This window comes from Neophocaena asiaeorientalis, unplaced genomic scaffold (genome assembly GCF_003031525.2).
Source record: "Neophocaena asiaeorientalis asiaeorientalis breed wild unplaced genomic scaffold, Neophocaena_asiaeorientalis_V1.1 scaffold527, whole genome shotgun sequence".
Taxonomy (NCBI): Eukaryota; Metazoa; Chordata; class Mammalia; order Artiodactyla; family Phocoenidae; genus Neophocaena; species Neophocaena asiaeorientalis.
The window spans coordinates 754,388-768,581 of NW_020173712.1; the positions used below are offsets into that span (position 1 = coordinate 754,388).

The 14,194-nt window shown below is 43.4% G+C and overlaps 1 protein-coding gene across 1 annotated transcript in view; it reads right to left on the minus strand.

Moving 5' to 3' along the window:
• The window catches only part of ATP10B (ATPase phospholipid transporting 10B (putative)), a 118,290-nt gene that overhangs the window by 102,920 nt on the left and 1,176 nt on the right, over positions 1–14,194 (minus strand). Inside the window, exon 2 of the mRNA XM_024750608.1 lies at positions 13,971–14,165. Within this exon, the coding sequence (XP_024606376.1) occupies positions 13,971–14,165 (195 nt within the window). The remainder of the gene's footprint in view (positions 1–13,970; positions 14,166–14,194) is intronic.

A 14,194-nucleotide genomic window follows, 5' to 3' on the forward strand; every position in this document is an offset into this window, starting at 1 on the left:
TTTTTTTTTTTTTTTTGCGGTACGCAGGTCTCTCACTGTTGTGACCTCTCCCATTGCGGAGCACAGGCTCCGGACGGCCAGGCTCAGCGGCCATGGCTCATGGGCCTAGCTGTTCCGCGGCATGTGGGATCTTCCCGGACCGGGGCACGAACCCGTGTCCCCTGCATCGGCAGGCAGACTCTCAACCACTGCGGCACCAGGGAATCCCATCTGTAGCATTTTAATAATAATAATTCTTTTAATGGAAAAAGGATGTAACAGGTTTCTAAGCACTTTTTCATTCCATCAACTTATTTTAGAGCAGCTTATCATCTGCTCTACCTTATTTATTTATTTATTTTACCATGATAACTAGAGACAGTCCCCCCAGATCTGTTTCTCACTGCCATTTCAGAAAAACATTTATCTGTTGATTCAGGGAAGAATTGTTTTTTTCTTCAGAGCAGCCTTGGGAACACCTGTTAAATGTCCAAATATGAAGCCACTTAAAGAAATTGGAATGGCAGATACTCTCCATTGGAAAAGGAATCTTGTATGGTGAAGGAGGGAGGCTTTCTCTATTGCTTTTTTTTTTTTTTCCTTTTTGAGAGGACACTTAAAAAAAAAGGATCCTTGAATATTACAGCAAAATTGCTCCAAGGAATAAAGGATTATCACCCAACTTGTCTTTACTCTTCTCCCCTTTGACTTCTGCCCTATTGGGTAATGCCTTTGGGGATGGCCCACCATTGGTTGCTTGCTGTAATCTCAGCAATGTGGCCGGTATTGAGATTGGATTTAATGAGAACACCTTCGACTCTGAGCAATATCCTGACTGCCAACACTTCCAGAGCACACTGGTTCAAACCAGAAGGTTTGCAAAAGCTAGTTGGGAACGCTACATACATAGACATACCGAGGCAAGGCCAATGCACCGCCACCCGTGAACACTGAAATTCATTCTTCTTCCTTCTAATAAGGGGCTCCACTGTCTATTATGGGATGTAAATTATTAATGGGATGGAAGATGGATGTTATGCAGATGAACTTATGAAATATATGTGTGTGTATATATGTGTGTATGTGTGTGTATGTATATATATTTATAAGCAGTCACTTCTGTGAGTTTGGCTGGAGTGCTGTCTTGTCAATTCCCATAATGATGATAGGTAACGCGAGGTCAATGGAACCACACAAGAAGCTATAAGTCAGACTGGTCTCTGTTTTCTTTCTATTATTCTTTGGGTCTCTGGGAGGTCCTGTCCAGTACTGCTGTCCCGTTAATAATCGCCTGTCTTTCCTTTAGATGTAATCTTCTCTTCCTTAGGATGACATGCAGTGGTGAAGGGACACTCTTCGTCCCTGTTGTAGGCTTACCCTCCCCTAAACAGAGATTGCCCACCTCCGGGTCGTGCTCAAACAGAGGCACATATGCCTCCAGGCACACATCTTGTCTTGTGTGTCCAGGAGCACTGAAGCTATGGGAACAACATGATTTTTGGGGTGTTCAAAATTTTTTTTTGGGGGGGTGACATAATTTAGTAATTTAGCTGGTACAAAATTTGAAGAATTATATATTTATATTGACCCAAATGTAGTAATATTATAGAATCAGAGTCAGATTTTATAGGAATTTTGGGATAAGAACAAGTGACATCAGGGACATTTCCTTCTTGCACTGGGTTATTCTGTGCCGGTTTCCTGATCCTCTGGGGGCCCACTTTGTCTCCTCAACTGTGGAAAAGGCAAGGGTGCATAGCTCCGGGGTTGGGGCGTCCAGCCCGAGGAGGTGCTGAGTGGCTGAATCCAGCTGAGGCAGAAAAGCGGCGTGCTTCTGCATTGAGGGACGCCCAGATGTGGCCACAGCTGGCTGGGAGCCACTTTGAGGAGTCATTCCCTGGTTAATCCAGCCCGTTCGGAACAGCTGCCCTGGATGGACACATGCACACGCTCCTGGTCATTTCCCTGCTCAGTGAGTCCACACCTGGGAACTGATTGCTATTTTAGTTTTGTGGCATGTTCACTGCTGCTTAAAAATAAGACTAATCGACGTGGCTGGGGACGAAGACTCCATCTGGCAGATTCTGCCTTGGGGAGAAATTAAGTGGTGCAGTGCTAAATGGCTTTCTGAGAGGAGATAGGGCTTATTAAGAGGTAAATAAACAGCAAGAGAGGTTTATAACCAACTGGATCCTGTGGGGAAGCAGGTGAAAGGGGGGGGATGGAGGAGGAGAAGGTGCTTAAGCTTCCATTTCTCAAGTGCTATGTGGGTTTTGTAAAAAGGGTTTCAGGGAACTAGAGTAGAGGGCACTTATCAGGCAGCTTAGTGGTCTGTGGGATTTCCCATTCAGTGTAGGATGATGAGCTGACCTGGGCTGTCCTTCAGGAAGCTGGAATGTCAGGCCCAGGATGGTCAGCATCGCTATCCCAGGGTGAAAGGGGAAGCCAGTGAGAATGAGTGCAGTCTAGGGATTAAGAGTGGGTTTGAATCTCAGCTTCACCACTTACTACCTGTGTGACTTGGGGAAGTTACTTAATCTTTCAGAGACTCTATTTCTTCAGTTGAAGGTAATACGTGTATTTGCCTCAGAGGGTTGTTGGAAGGATTAGTGACATGACGCATGTAAGGGACTGAGTTCTTGGTTTTGCACTTAGTAAGTACCTAATGCATACAGGCTTCTTTTATGATGTTGATGACAATGATTGTTAATGTTATGGTAAGGGCTAACCACCACCGCCAGCCCCAGCATTTCCTTCTTCATGCCATTGGGATGCCCGCTTTATGTCCGTGATGACATTTCATGAATTGGGCTCAGGCACATAATGTGCAAACACAAGGGACTTAAAAAATCCAAACATTTTCCCCAAGTCCAGAAAAGAAGGACCCAAATTCAGCCCACTGAAGACCAAGGGCTCTGGATGCTGGCTACTGGGCAAACTCCCAGAAAAATATATCGTTAAGATCAGGGCTGCCCAGCAAGTTCTTTGTGGATGTCGACAAACTAGTTCCAAAGTTTACATAAAAAGGCAAAAGACACACACTAGCCAACTCGATATTGAAGGAGAGGATGGACACTACCCATCCTCGAGACTTACTATAAAGTTACAGTAATCAAGACAGTGTGGTATTGGCAAAAGAATAAACAAATGGATCAATGGAACAGAATAGACAGCCCAGAAATAGATTCACATAATTATAGTCAAATGACTTTTGACAAAGGAACAAAGGCAATACAACCGAGCAAAGATAATCTTTTCAACAAATGGATATCCACATGCCAAAAAAAAAAAGAAAGAAAGAAAGAAAGAAGAATCCACAGACCTTACACTCTTGACAAAAATTAACTCAGAATGCATCACAGACCTAAATGTAAAATGCAGAACTATAAAACTCCTAGAAGACAACATAGCAGAAAACCTAGATGACCTTGGGTGTGGCGATGACTTTTTAGGTAAACTAAAATAGGCACTATTCATGAAAGAAGTAACTGAGAAGCTGGACTTCATTAAAATTAAAAATTTCTGTTCTGTGAAAGACAATGGTAAGAGAATGAGAAGACGAGCCACCATCTGGGAGAAAAATATGTGTTTTGCAAAAGACACGTCTGATAAAGAGTCATTATTCAAAATATAACAAGAAAAAACAAACTCAAAACTCAACAATAAGAGAAAAAACAACCCAATTAAAAATGGACAAAAGATCTGAATAGACATCTCACCAAAGAAGATATACAGACGTCAAATAAGCATGAAAAGAGCTCCACATCACATGTCATCAGAGAAATGCAAATTAAAATGAGATACCACAAAATACCCATTCGAATGCCCCCAATCTTGAGCGCTAACACCACCAATTGCTGGTGAGGAGGTAGAGCAAGAGGCACTCTCACACACTGTTGGTAGGAATGCACAACGGTACAGCCACTTTGAAAGACAATTTGGTGGTTTCTTATAAAACTAAACGTATTCTTACCATACGATCTAGCAATCACGTATCCTATTTACCTAAACGAGTTGAAAACTTATGCCATGCAAAAACCCACACATGTATGTTTATGGCAGCTTTATTTGTAATTTCCAGAACTTGGAAGCATCTAGACGTCCTTCAGTAGGTGAATGAATGAACTATGGTACATGCAGACAATGAAATATTATTCATAGCTAAAAAGAAGTGAGCTATCAAGCCAAGCTAAGACATGGAGGGAACTTACATGCATATGGCTAAGTGAAAGAAGCCAATGTGAAAAAGCTACACACTGTATGATTTCAACTGTAAGACATTCTGGAAAAGGCAAAACTATGGGGACAGTAAAATTATCAGTGGTAGCCAGGGGTTGGGAGGTGGGTAGGGATGAACAGGTGGAGCACAGCTCCAAGAAGAGTCAAGCGTCCTGTAGCTGGTTCAGGAATACTTGGAATGCCCAACTGTCTTTGTCTTCACAGCGGTGTGCTCACGTAGAGACAATATCGTGGGGTGGTTAAAAGCTCTGGAGTCATGTGAGCCTGACTAAAACCCAGAACTACTTCTTACTTCTTACATACAAGGTAGTGTGACCTTGAACCCACTACTTGACTATATGACCCTCAGTTTATTCATCTATCAAATGGACAAATAAAATCTATGCTACAGGTTAAAGTGAGAGTTCAATAAGATAATACACGAAATGGCCTTAGAGCAAATGGCATTTACTGCTGCTATTAGTATCATCACAGTTATTATTAGGTTGGAGGAAACAGGGTCACTGCTGTGGTGATAGCAGAACAGAATCTGTGTGGTTGTCTATTTTCATGAGCTGTCGTGAATGAGGGGTGGGGCTTTGTGGTTGGAGGAGGAGCTTAGCAAGGGAGAAGGAACTGAAAAGGGAGGAAGGGTCCTGTGGCTTCTGTCCTGACCTGGTCCCACAAAATGGAAATGGAACAGCAGTTAAAGGTTTAGCGTTAAGTTAAAGTTACGCTAAAGACAACGTGGGCCTGGGGCAGAGGGCAGTGAGCGCAGCTGTGTCCCCACACCCCCCTGTTTGCTACAGACCACGATGACGGGGGCTTTAGACTCAGGCAAGCTCCAGAAAGAAACAGCTGAGGCTGGAGGAGTGGGTAGGAGACCCGGACCCCTGGCTTGGATGGAAATATTGGGGGACATGAACATATTAACTATACCTGAGGATGCCCAGATATATCTGGGGAGGGAAGAATGAAGTATTAGGGCGGGAAGAATGAAGACCCAGATCAGCAGCTTGGGGCATCTGTATTTATGTGAATTCATTAACACCCAGAGGCCTAATTGTTTCATGTGTCTTCTACTTTCAACTATGCAATAAGCTTGCTGACAGCTGGGGTGACCCTGGGTCTTATATCTCCATACCTACATGGAGTCTGGTATGGTGTCTAGCACACAGGGGAGTGTTCGGGAAATATTCAGTAACTGATTCCTTGTAGATTTGTCTTGAACATGAGGCAGTAGAGGAAAAGCTTTTCCTAATCTTAAGTCATTTTGACGTCTATCTCTTTTTGTTATGGACACACTAACGGAGACTTCCAAAAATGATATCGTAATAATATAATATGATGGATGATATGATGAGATATGATGAGATGATATAATATAATGTATTTAATGTAATGTAATATAATAAACTTATTTGTATTAAGTGCCTATAATAAGCCCAGCACTTAACCAACGTTACCACTTAGCTGCCTAATAATGACACAACTTTTATTATTGTTATCTGTGTTTCATAGATGAGGAAACTTAAGCCCAGAAAGGTTATCTAACTTGCGTAAGGTCACATAGGTGCGCCTGCCAGGACATAGGAGTGATAGCTGTGGGGACTTCATGGCTCAGCCTGGTCTCTTGGTCCTGTTCGAAAGTGCAGTACTAAGCAGATGACGCCTCAGAAGCTGGCGACATAGACGTAACTGAGGCTGGGTCGGGAACAGGAGCCTCAGCTTTTGGAATTGTGAGCTCCATAATGGCAAATCAGAGGCTATAAACGCTCACCCGCTCACATACAAATCAGGCCTGCTGACACAAGTGCAGAGCTTCAGGGACACCTGAATTCTTGTTTTTTGATTCTTCTACCCATTGAGTTTGGGGGAGAACCTAATGCATTCTCTCCTGAAATGACAAGCTGAATTGGCCCACATAGTTTATGGCCTTCTGTGAGCACAGGGCGAGGCCGTGGGAGTCGGGTGGGCACTTGCAAAACCGACCCTTTAGAGAGGAGGCTACTTGGCTGGTGCCAAATGCAGAGCAAAGACCTGCAGAGTGGATGCAGCAGTCTGCTGGTCTGTCAACTACAGCCAGTGGCACTTTTCATAGTCATGCTTCAAATGACACTGTGATCCTCTGTTTTGTGCACTTTCAGATTCTTTCCCCAGGCCTATTTTGCTATGTTATTATAGCCTGGAGTCAAATTCTATGGTAAAGCGTTTGTCCTCTTCTACGCGGTTCAAAACCCCAGCCAATGATCTGTCTATCTTACTCCCCTTGAGTCAAGCTCATGGTGACGCTTGGCTATCAAGGTTATCGAACTCTCCTTAGTAATATTTTAGGCAACATTTTCTGAGGGCTACTGAATGCCAGGAACTATACTAAGCATTTTACATGCATTACTTCATTTAACAGCTGCGGCAAACCAAGGATAGAGTTTTAGGGGAAACAATACATATTGTCTTTCGATGTTAGGACGGCCCTGGCAAAGCCTAAATTCTACCCTGTCAATCATTTCATAACCTTTCGGTTTCCCAGAGGGATGTTATATGGAGGAAAATGATAGTAGAATGGGGATCAAATAGCTACTATATTAAGAGCCACACAAATATGATATTTGAATGTATATTCTATGTTAGAAGCTGGGTTGGGAGAAGTGGCTTAGGCTCCGGGCCAGATGAAGCCACCTAAATCCCTCACCTAAATCTAAATCTTGGTCTGGGTGCGCTCAGGAGTGCTGTGGAAACGGGGTTAGGGGAAAGAGGTCCAGGCTCTAGAAGGGTTTCCCAAATTCAGATTTTAAATCCTGCCACATACAATAGAAGAGAAATGAGAGAGCAGAGCATAAGTTTTTGCTTTTAAAACACTGTTACCCTGCCCACTGGTAAATGTGGCTGTGAATGTCCTTGACCTTTGCCGATAAAATAAACAATTCCTCCCTTGTATGGGTGGGAAATGTAGCAAGAAAGATGAAGGCTTAGGTTGGGCCTGACATGGAAAAAATGAGAGTTGAAGTGAATGGAAATTTAAAAAACTATGTAGTGCTAATTATGGTGCAGACACTGAGTTAACAGTTTATAAGGATTATTTCATTCAACCCACATGCCCCTGGGAGATATGTGCTAATACTGGCCCTACTTCATACAAGTTGAAATGGCGGCTGCAGTGATCAAGTAACTACAGGTGTCCACACATTTAGTAAGTGGCAGTTCTGAGACAAGCCCGGGTGTGGTGCCAAGCATCCAGTATGATGTCATGTTTTAAACATCCCTGCTGAGACTGCTTTAAGCAGTCTCCTTTGGCACTGCATTGTATAGTTGTTTCTATAGCTCTGCTACGTTCAAGCCCTCTGACATGTCATCTCACATCTTTTCACAAAATTTACCGTAGAGACACTATGACCATTATTTAAAGATGAGACAAATGGGGACACAACTGCCTAAGTGGCTTCATTTAGGTCATGTAGTTAATTGGTGACAGACCCAGGATGAGGACCTCTGGTTTCCTCATTCTCAGGCTTTCCTATGGGGGCACCGGCACGGAAGGAAACTGACATACAAATAAAAACAGGCTGCAGGCCAGGCATCTGCCTTCTCCAGCAGAGCTTTCCACAGCTGGGAAACCAGGCCCTCAGTGCCATGCTGTCAGAAGACTGGCCGCGATCCTGTAGCATCTGGAATTCTTTTTATGTTATAGCAGCCGCCTGACTTACAGAAAAGAGAATCTCCAAGTCTTGGTAAAAAGTCAGAATTTAAACGTTTCTAGGGAATTCCCTGGCGGTCCAGTGTCTAGGACTCGGAGCTTTCGCTGCCAGGGCCCGTGTTCGATCCCTGGTCGGGGAACTAAGATCCCCCAAGCCCTGCGGCGTGGCCAATAAAATAAAATAAAGTTTCTGATCGAATCGTTTCTCTCTTAAGCTCCTGCTATCTCTTGATCCTGGTCTTTTTGATACCAGCATAAATCACACATACAGCCTTCAGGTGACACGTGGAGAGGCTGTGAGCTGACCTGTTTTCTTTACCTATTTGAATGCTCATCCTTCAGTGCCCTCCTGAAATGTCACCTCTTCAGAGAAGGCTTCCCTCGGCTGGCTCTGATGTTTTTGGCAGGCAGATGTGTCACTGCAGCCCATGCATGACCGTGACCCTTTGTCCACAGGCAAGGGACACTGTAGCTGTTTACAAGTTCCTCATGTTCTCTGGACTGAGAGCCCCTCGAGGGTACATGGGGCCTTCCATGTTGATATACACGTACTCCGTTCAGACGTAAGGCTTGCCGAACAGATGAATAATTGTGTGCTCGGCTGCTGAAACACTGGAAGGCTTTTGCTGCATTACAACATGGGGACAAAAACCTTCATGGATCCCCTTGGTTCCCACTCCTGCTTCCTTGTTGCCTGTTTTCTGAATACAAATAAAAATATACGAAGCTGGATGGAAAAATACAATTCTCTTGCTCGGTATGGTTTCTAGATTCATTAAATTGAGCCCTGGGAGAAACTAAGCTAATACAATTCTGAAGCTAATCTCTCCTTGAAGTCATTCCATAAATCTGATTAATGGGTCACTTTTAGACCACAAGCACAGTTGCTATATTAAAAGAAAATGCTCTAACAGGATTGTAATTCTGTAGACAAGGCTTCTGCTGTTTGCAAAAAGATTCTCTCACAGTATAAACAAGTCTAGGCTGGATGATACATGGGATTAAGGTGAGCAAAATCCTTAGGGTCCTAGTATTCAACTGTACAAAAATGAGGACATTTGACATCAGTTTCTCAAATGTGTGAAATTGAGACAAAATGGGTAGAACTAGTGTTTGAGATATAAGCTTTCATGTTGCTTCTCAGAAAAAAATTGTCCTCTCAGATCTTGTATTCTTTGCCTGACATACCGTCATGTATTGTGTTGGTCAAAAAGTTCTTTTGGGGTTTTCAGTAAGATGGGATGACAAACCCGAACAGACTTTTTGGCCAGCCCAATATCTTCAACGTTTGGCAAAAGGAAATGCTCCCTCAGCATCATCACTTAAGATAATAATAATATCTAGCATTTTCTATCTTCCTATTCTGGAGTGTTTCATAGAATTAATCCACTTCAGGGTTAGAATACCTTTAAGGATATATATTACAGAATGTCCCAAAGTGTGTCTCCTCCTGTTAATATGTGAAAAGCAATTCACAAGGAGTCGAGGCTCAAAAATATTTTAAGGTGATGATGTTGAGGACATAGTGGTGGCCTCTCCAACATGTGTTTCTCCTTCTCTTGGAAAGACCTCATTTTTTAAATCTGGATTTTTCACCTTCCCTGTGTAGCCCATACGCTTTCAGGGAAGTGAACCTCATGCTGGGCTCTATGGCTCAGGTATAACCTAATCAGCATAATCTCATCTCCTGCTCAGAGGGATTGGTTCAGGGATGGGCATGTGACCCACTGGGGTCACTAAGAGATGAGGAGGATCTGTGGAGTAAGCTTCCTGGACCTTCCAAGAATGCTTCTGGAAGTGCTTTTCTTTCTCCCTTTGTGGGTTATTATATGTAGATGTGAGGGCTGGAGCTGCTGCAGCCATCTCATTGCCATGAGGGAAATCTACCTGGGGGTAAAGATGACACAGAGGGGGACTGAATGGAAAGGACAGCTAACTGCTGCAGCTAGAACGCCGATTGGCTGAATGAACCATGCTTGATCACCTGCCCACCTCAGCATATTTGTAGTGACTTAGGAAACAAAGTCTCTTCATTGTTAAAATTGTTTAAGTCAAGGTTTCTGCTTCTCGCAGTAGAGAGCATCTCAACTGACACAACAGAATATATATAAAACTGAATCACCTTGCTGTATACTTGAAACTAATACAACATTGTAAATTAATTATATACTTCAATTAAAAATATGAATTTGTATATCCATTATCAATAACCATAAAGTCTTCCCAAGTACATATTGCATGATGTGTGCTTTTCTCTTTTTTAAAAAATTAATTAATTAATTAATTAATTAATTAATTAATTTTTGGCTGTGTTGGGTCTTTGTTTCTGTGCGAGGGCTTTCTCTAGTTGCAGCGAGCCGGGGCCACTCTTCATCGCGGTGTGCGGGCCTCTCACTGTAGCGGCCTCTCTTGTTGCAGAGCACAAGCTCCAGACGCACAGGCTCAGTAGTTGTGGCTCACAGGCCTAGTTGCTCCGCGGCATGTGGGACCTTCCCAGACCAGGGCTCGAACCCGTGTCCCCTGCATTGGCAGGCGGATTGTCAACCACTGTGCCACCAGGGGAGCCCGATGTGTGCTTTTCCAAGGTAATTTTTCAGTCCTGACAGCTATGATAATCAAGTATTGAAATAAACTGAACTTAGAACCTGGTTTTCAAATACTCTCTTTGTTAAACTATGATTCACCAAAATAGTGAAGAATGATTTCTCTGAAATTATATTATTAAGAAATAAATAAAATAATATTATTTGTTTTAAAAAAATAAAAAACCTGTATGTCCCTCCCTGCCAGTGAGCCTGGGGATAAACGTTTCTTTTTTCTGGATTGTTATCTCCTCAGTTTTCTGCCACTTTCCTGGAAGCTATTTTGAGAACAGAATGACAACAGCCTGGCCTGTATCAGGCCAGCACCCAGCACAGGTCAGTCTGTGATCTGATTGACACTGAGATTATCCCCAAGAACAGGCCTATTTTTCTGGGATGCTCAGGGCAGAGGATTTCTGGCAAAGCAGGGAGAAGAGAACCAGGCTCGCTGAGGTCCCCCTGTATCCCTCCCCAAAGAACCAGCCTCCCTGTGCATCTTCCATGAGAAAAACAACAAAGGAGAAAGACAGAAAACAAAAAGTGATGGGGTGGATTGGTGACAAGAGAAAAACAAGGTTTTCTTAAAAAATCAGTCTCTTTAGGAAAGGCGGCACACTCCAACAGTTTTTTTTTTTTTTTTCTCTCTCTTTATAATTTCCTTACTCAAAGGTGAGGAATGACTCAGTCTCAACTCTAGGTATTCAGCGTGCGAACAATACTCAAGACAATTAGATCCAGCTGAAAAAAAAACCCAAACCTTCAGATTAATATTTTTAGATGTGCAATTTTGGTCCTGTAGGCAAACAGAACAGAAGCTCATCTTTTGCTGAGGAGAAGGTACGGAAGTTCTCTTAGGGGTGCCCTGGAGACAGCTGAGTCCCTTGCATTACATGATCTCCTTAGAAGCTTCCCCAGGCTACAATTTTCCGAGTGGAGTCTGGCTTATAAACTATCATCAGCCAGCTCCAAGTCATAAGCTCCATGTTCTCCCCCAGGGAAGAGAACTTCTTAGAAAGAAGCAGCCCCTAAACAGCTGTAGGGCACACATCGGAGCAAGCGCCTTTCACTCTAAGAAGGACCAGAGCAACTGCAGAAGGTCTTGGGGTCCACAAGGTCAGAGGAAACAAGTCAGAGGGATGGTGCTTCTCGAGAGAGATGGACTTTTCCCCTTATTTGGCAGGAAGTCAAGCCCCTACGTGCTGTATTCATCTAAGTGACTGACTCATCCAAAGTTTCTTATTGCCAGCCCAGAAAGCACTCTTTGTCACCGCAATCTCACTGCAAGCCCAGCCTCCATTCCCTTGCTTCTTTCTGGGCTGCATGAATTGTCACAAAGTTGAGACACACGGTAACTCTGTTTTCTTCCCTTACTGATCGAGAGCGTGTCCTTTTCCTAACAACCCGGTTTGGTTTTTGACTCAATGGAGTCTTTCTAAGACAACGACAGGTATAAAATTATGTTAAAGTACATGGCAAGACAGGTGGTGAGCCACATTTGTTTGGGTTGGGATATCAGAGAGAAAGCTTAAGGACAGTCTTGATCGAGCTAATGTGCGTTTCACATTCTAAAAATAAAGCAATTACAGTTTGCAAACTGAGTATTTATCATACATCAGGAGCAGTGCTAAGTAATTTCCAAGGATTATCACATGCAATTCTCACGACCACCTCAGGAAGTGTTCCAATTTTACGAGGGACAAAATGAGTCTCAGAGAGGTTAGGTCACTTGCCTAAGGTCACAGAGTTAACGGTTGATCGAGACAGCGTTCAATTCAGGCAGTGTGTCTCCAGGACTGGTTCTCCTAATACACTGCCTACTGCTTTCCTGAAAAACAGTGATGCCACTTTTCTCCAAGGGTCTCCAAACCTGCTCCAACATGCTCACGGCCACACTGGACCTAAAATGGTTGTGAATTCATGCAAAACTCTTAAATGTCTAACACATTTGAAACAGCAAAGAAAATGTCACATAATAAAGACCTCCTAATTTTAATCAACGATTGACTCAAGCCTCAATTCCTTTTGTTTTATGTTTTTCGGTTTCAAACCATAATCCCCATTGTGGAGAATTGAACAGCTTCACTGTGATAAAATGATGCTATCTTCCTACCCCATCCTTCTATAAACAGCACCTGCGGTGGCAGCAGCCACAGAAAGATCAGAGCTGGGGCCGAGACTTCCCCGGGTGTTTCGTTTTACCTGCTGTAGACGAGGCACTCTCGGTTATTGATCACTGTATCGGATTTGTACCTCCGGAGGTCTTCCCAAGCATCCTTGATGGCAGTGACCGTCAGGATGATACAGATCGGTATCATGCTCACCTCAGGCTGGAAAGCATTGACCACGGGGATAAAATTCAGAACCACAAGGCCCACAAAATAGAAATTGGCAAACCGGTGTAGCTGCTCAAAGATGTTCTTGGGTATGAAGGACAACAGAGTGTACTTGCTGGTCTTAATTTGATTCCCATGGTAATGTCTGTTGGGGTTCTCTTTGTGGGACCGTCCTTCAAAGGGCAGGTTGGAGACCACCACTCGTTTCCTGTCTTCTTTCCTTTTCAGCCTTTCCTTGCCTTCCTTTCTCATCTCTGCTCAATCCCGTCTCTTTAATTCTCATAGCAGGACACTTGAGCTCCCCATAAAAGAGGTTCTTCCCTGATCAGTTCCGTTGTTCAGCTGTCAGCGAGTGATGTTCCTGACATCTTTTACTCGCCTTGTCTGCTGAAAATTTCTCTCTTCTTTCAAAAGGAAAACTAAAAGTAAAAAGCCGGTGTATAAACTCTAGGGGAGAAGTATGACAAGGAAAGAGCTTGCAGAGAACAGGTGTGTACCCACCAGGTCACTTCCTTCTATTTGTTGAGACTCCACCTATTGGAATGCAGACGTCACCCACAGGTAGCTTCCTTTTCCACCCCAGGCAACCAAGAACAGGTGTGCCAACTCTGGGTCCTAAAACCTACCTGGCTAAGTTCTAAAAGCAAGGAGTTTTAGCCAAGAGCCACAGATGCTTTAAAAACAGTATACATTTTCCTGTTTGGGAGACATTGCCTGTCTCTCTCCAAAGAGCTGTTCCTGAACTTGGTCTCCTGAGATGATTCAGTCAATTTTAGAGTTGAATTCTTGAGGTTTCAACCCTGCTCTTATGGCATTTACATGAGTTAAATTAAAGGTTTCTAAATCTCAGCACTACTGACATTTTGGGCTGGATCATAATTCTTTGTTGTGGAAGGTTGTCCCGTATATTGTAAGATGTTTAGCATCATCCTTGGCTTTTACTCACTAAATGCCAGTAGCAACCTCCTTCCCGATATGGCAACCAAAAACGTCTGCAGACATTGTCAAAAGTTCCTTGCAGGGCAAAATTGCCCTGGCTGAGTATCACTGAACTAAATGAATTGAAGAAAATTAATGTGAGAAGAGAGACCAGTTTTTTGAAAACACTGATAAGTTTGCATAATCTATTTGCCACAGAGAAAACAGAGGAATGATTTCCCTTACCTTTCATATATCTGGATGTTGGAGCAGTTTATCTCTCTATCAAGGCGGTGTCTCTTGAAGTCCTCTATGCCATCCTTGACCATGGTGATGAACAGGACAATGGCCAACGGTAACATGGTAATTTCCCTGTGGAAGACTTCCATGGAGGGCATCCAGTTCAGAATCACCAGGAACAGGAAATAGAGGTTAGCCCATCTGGAAGGGGCAAGCAAGGTATGAATGAA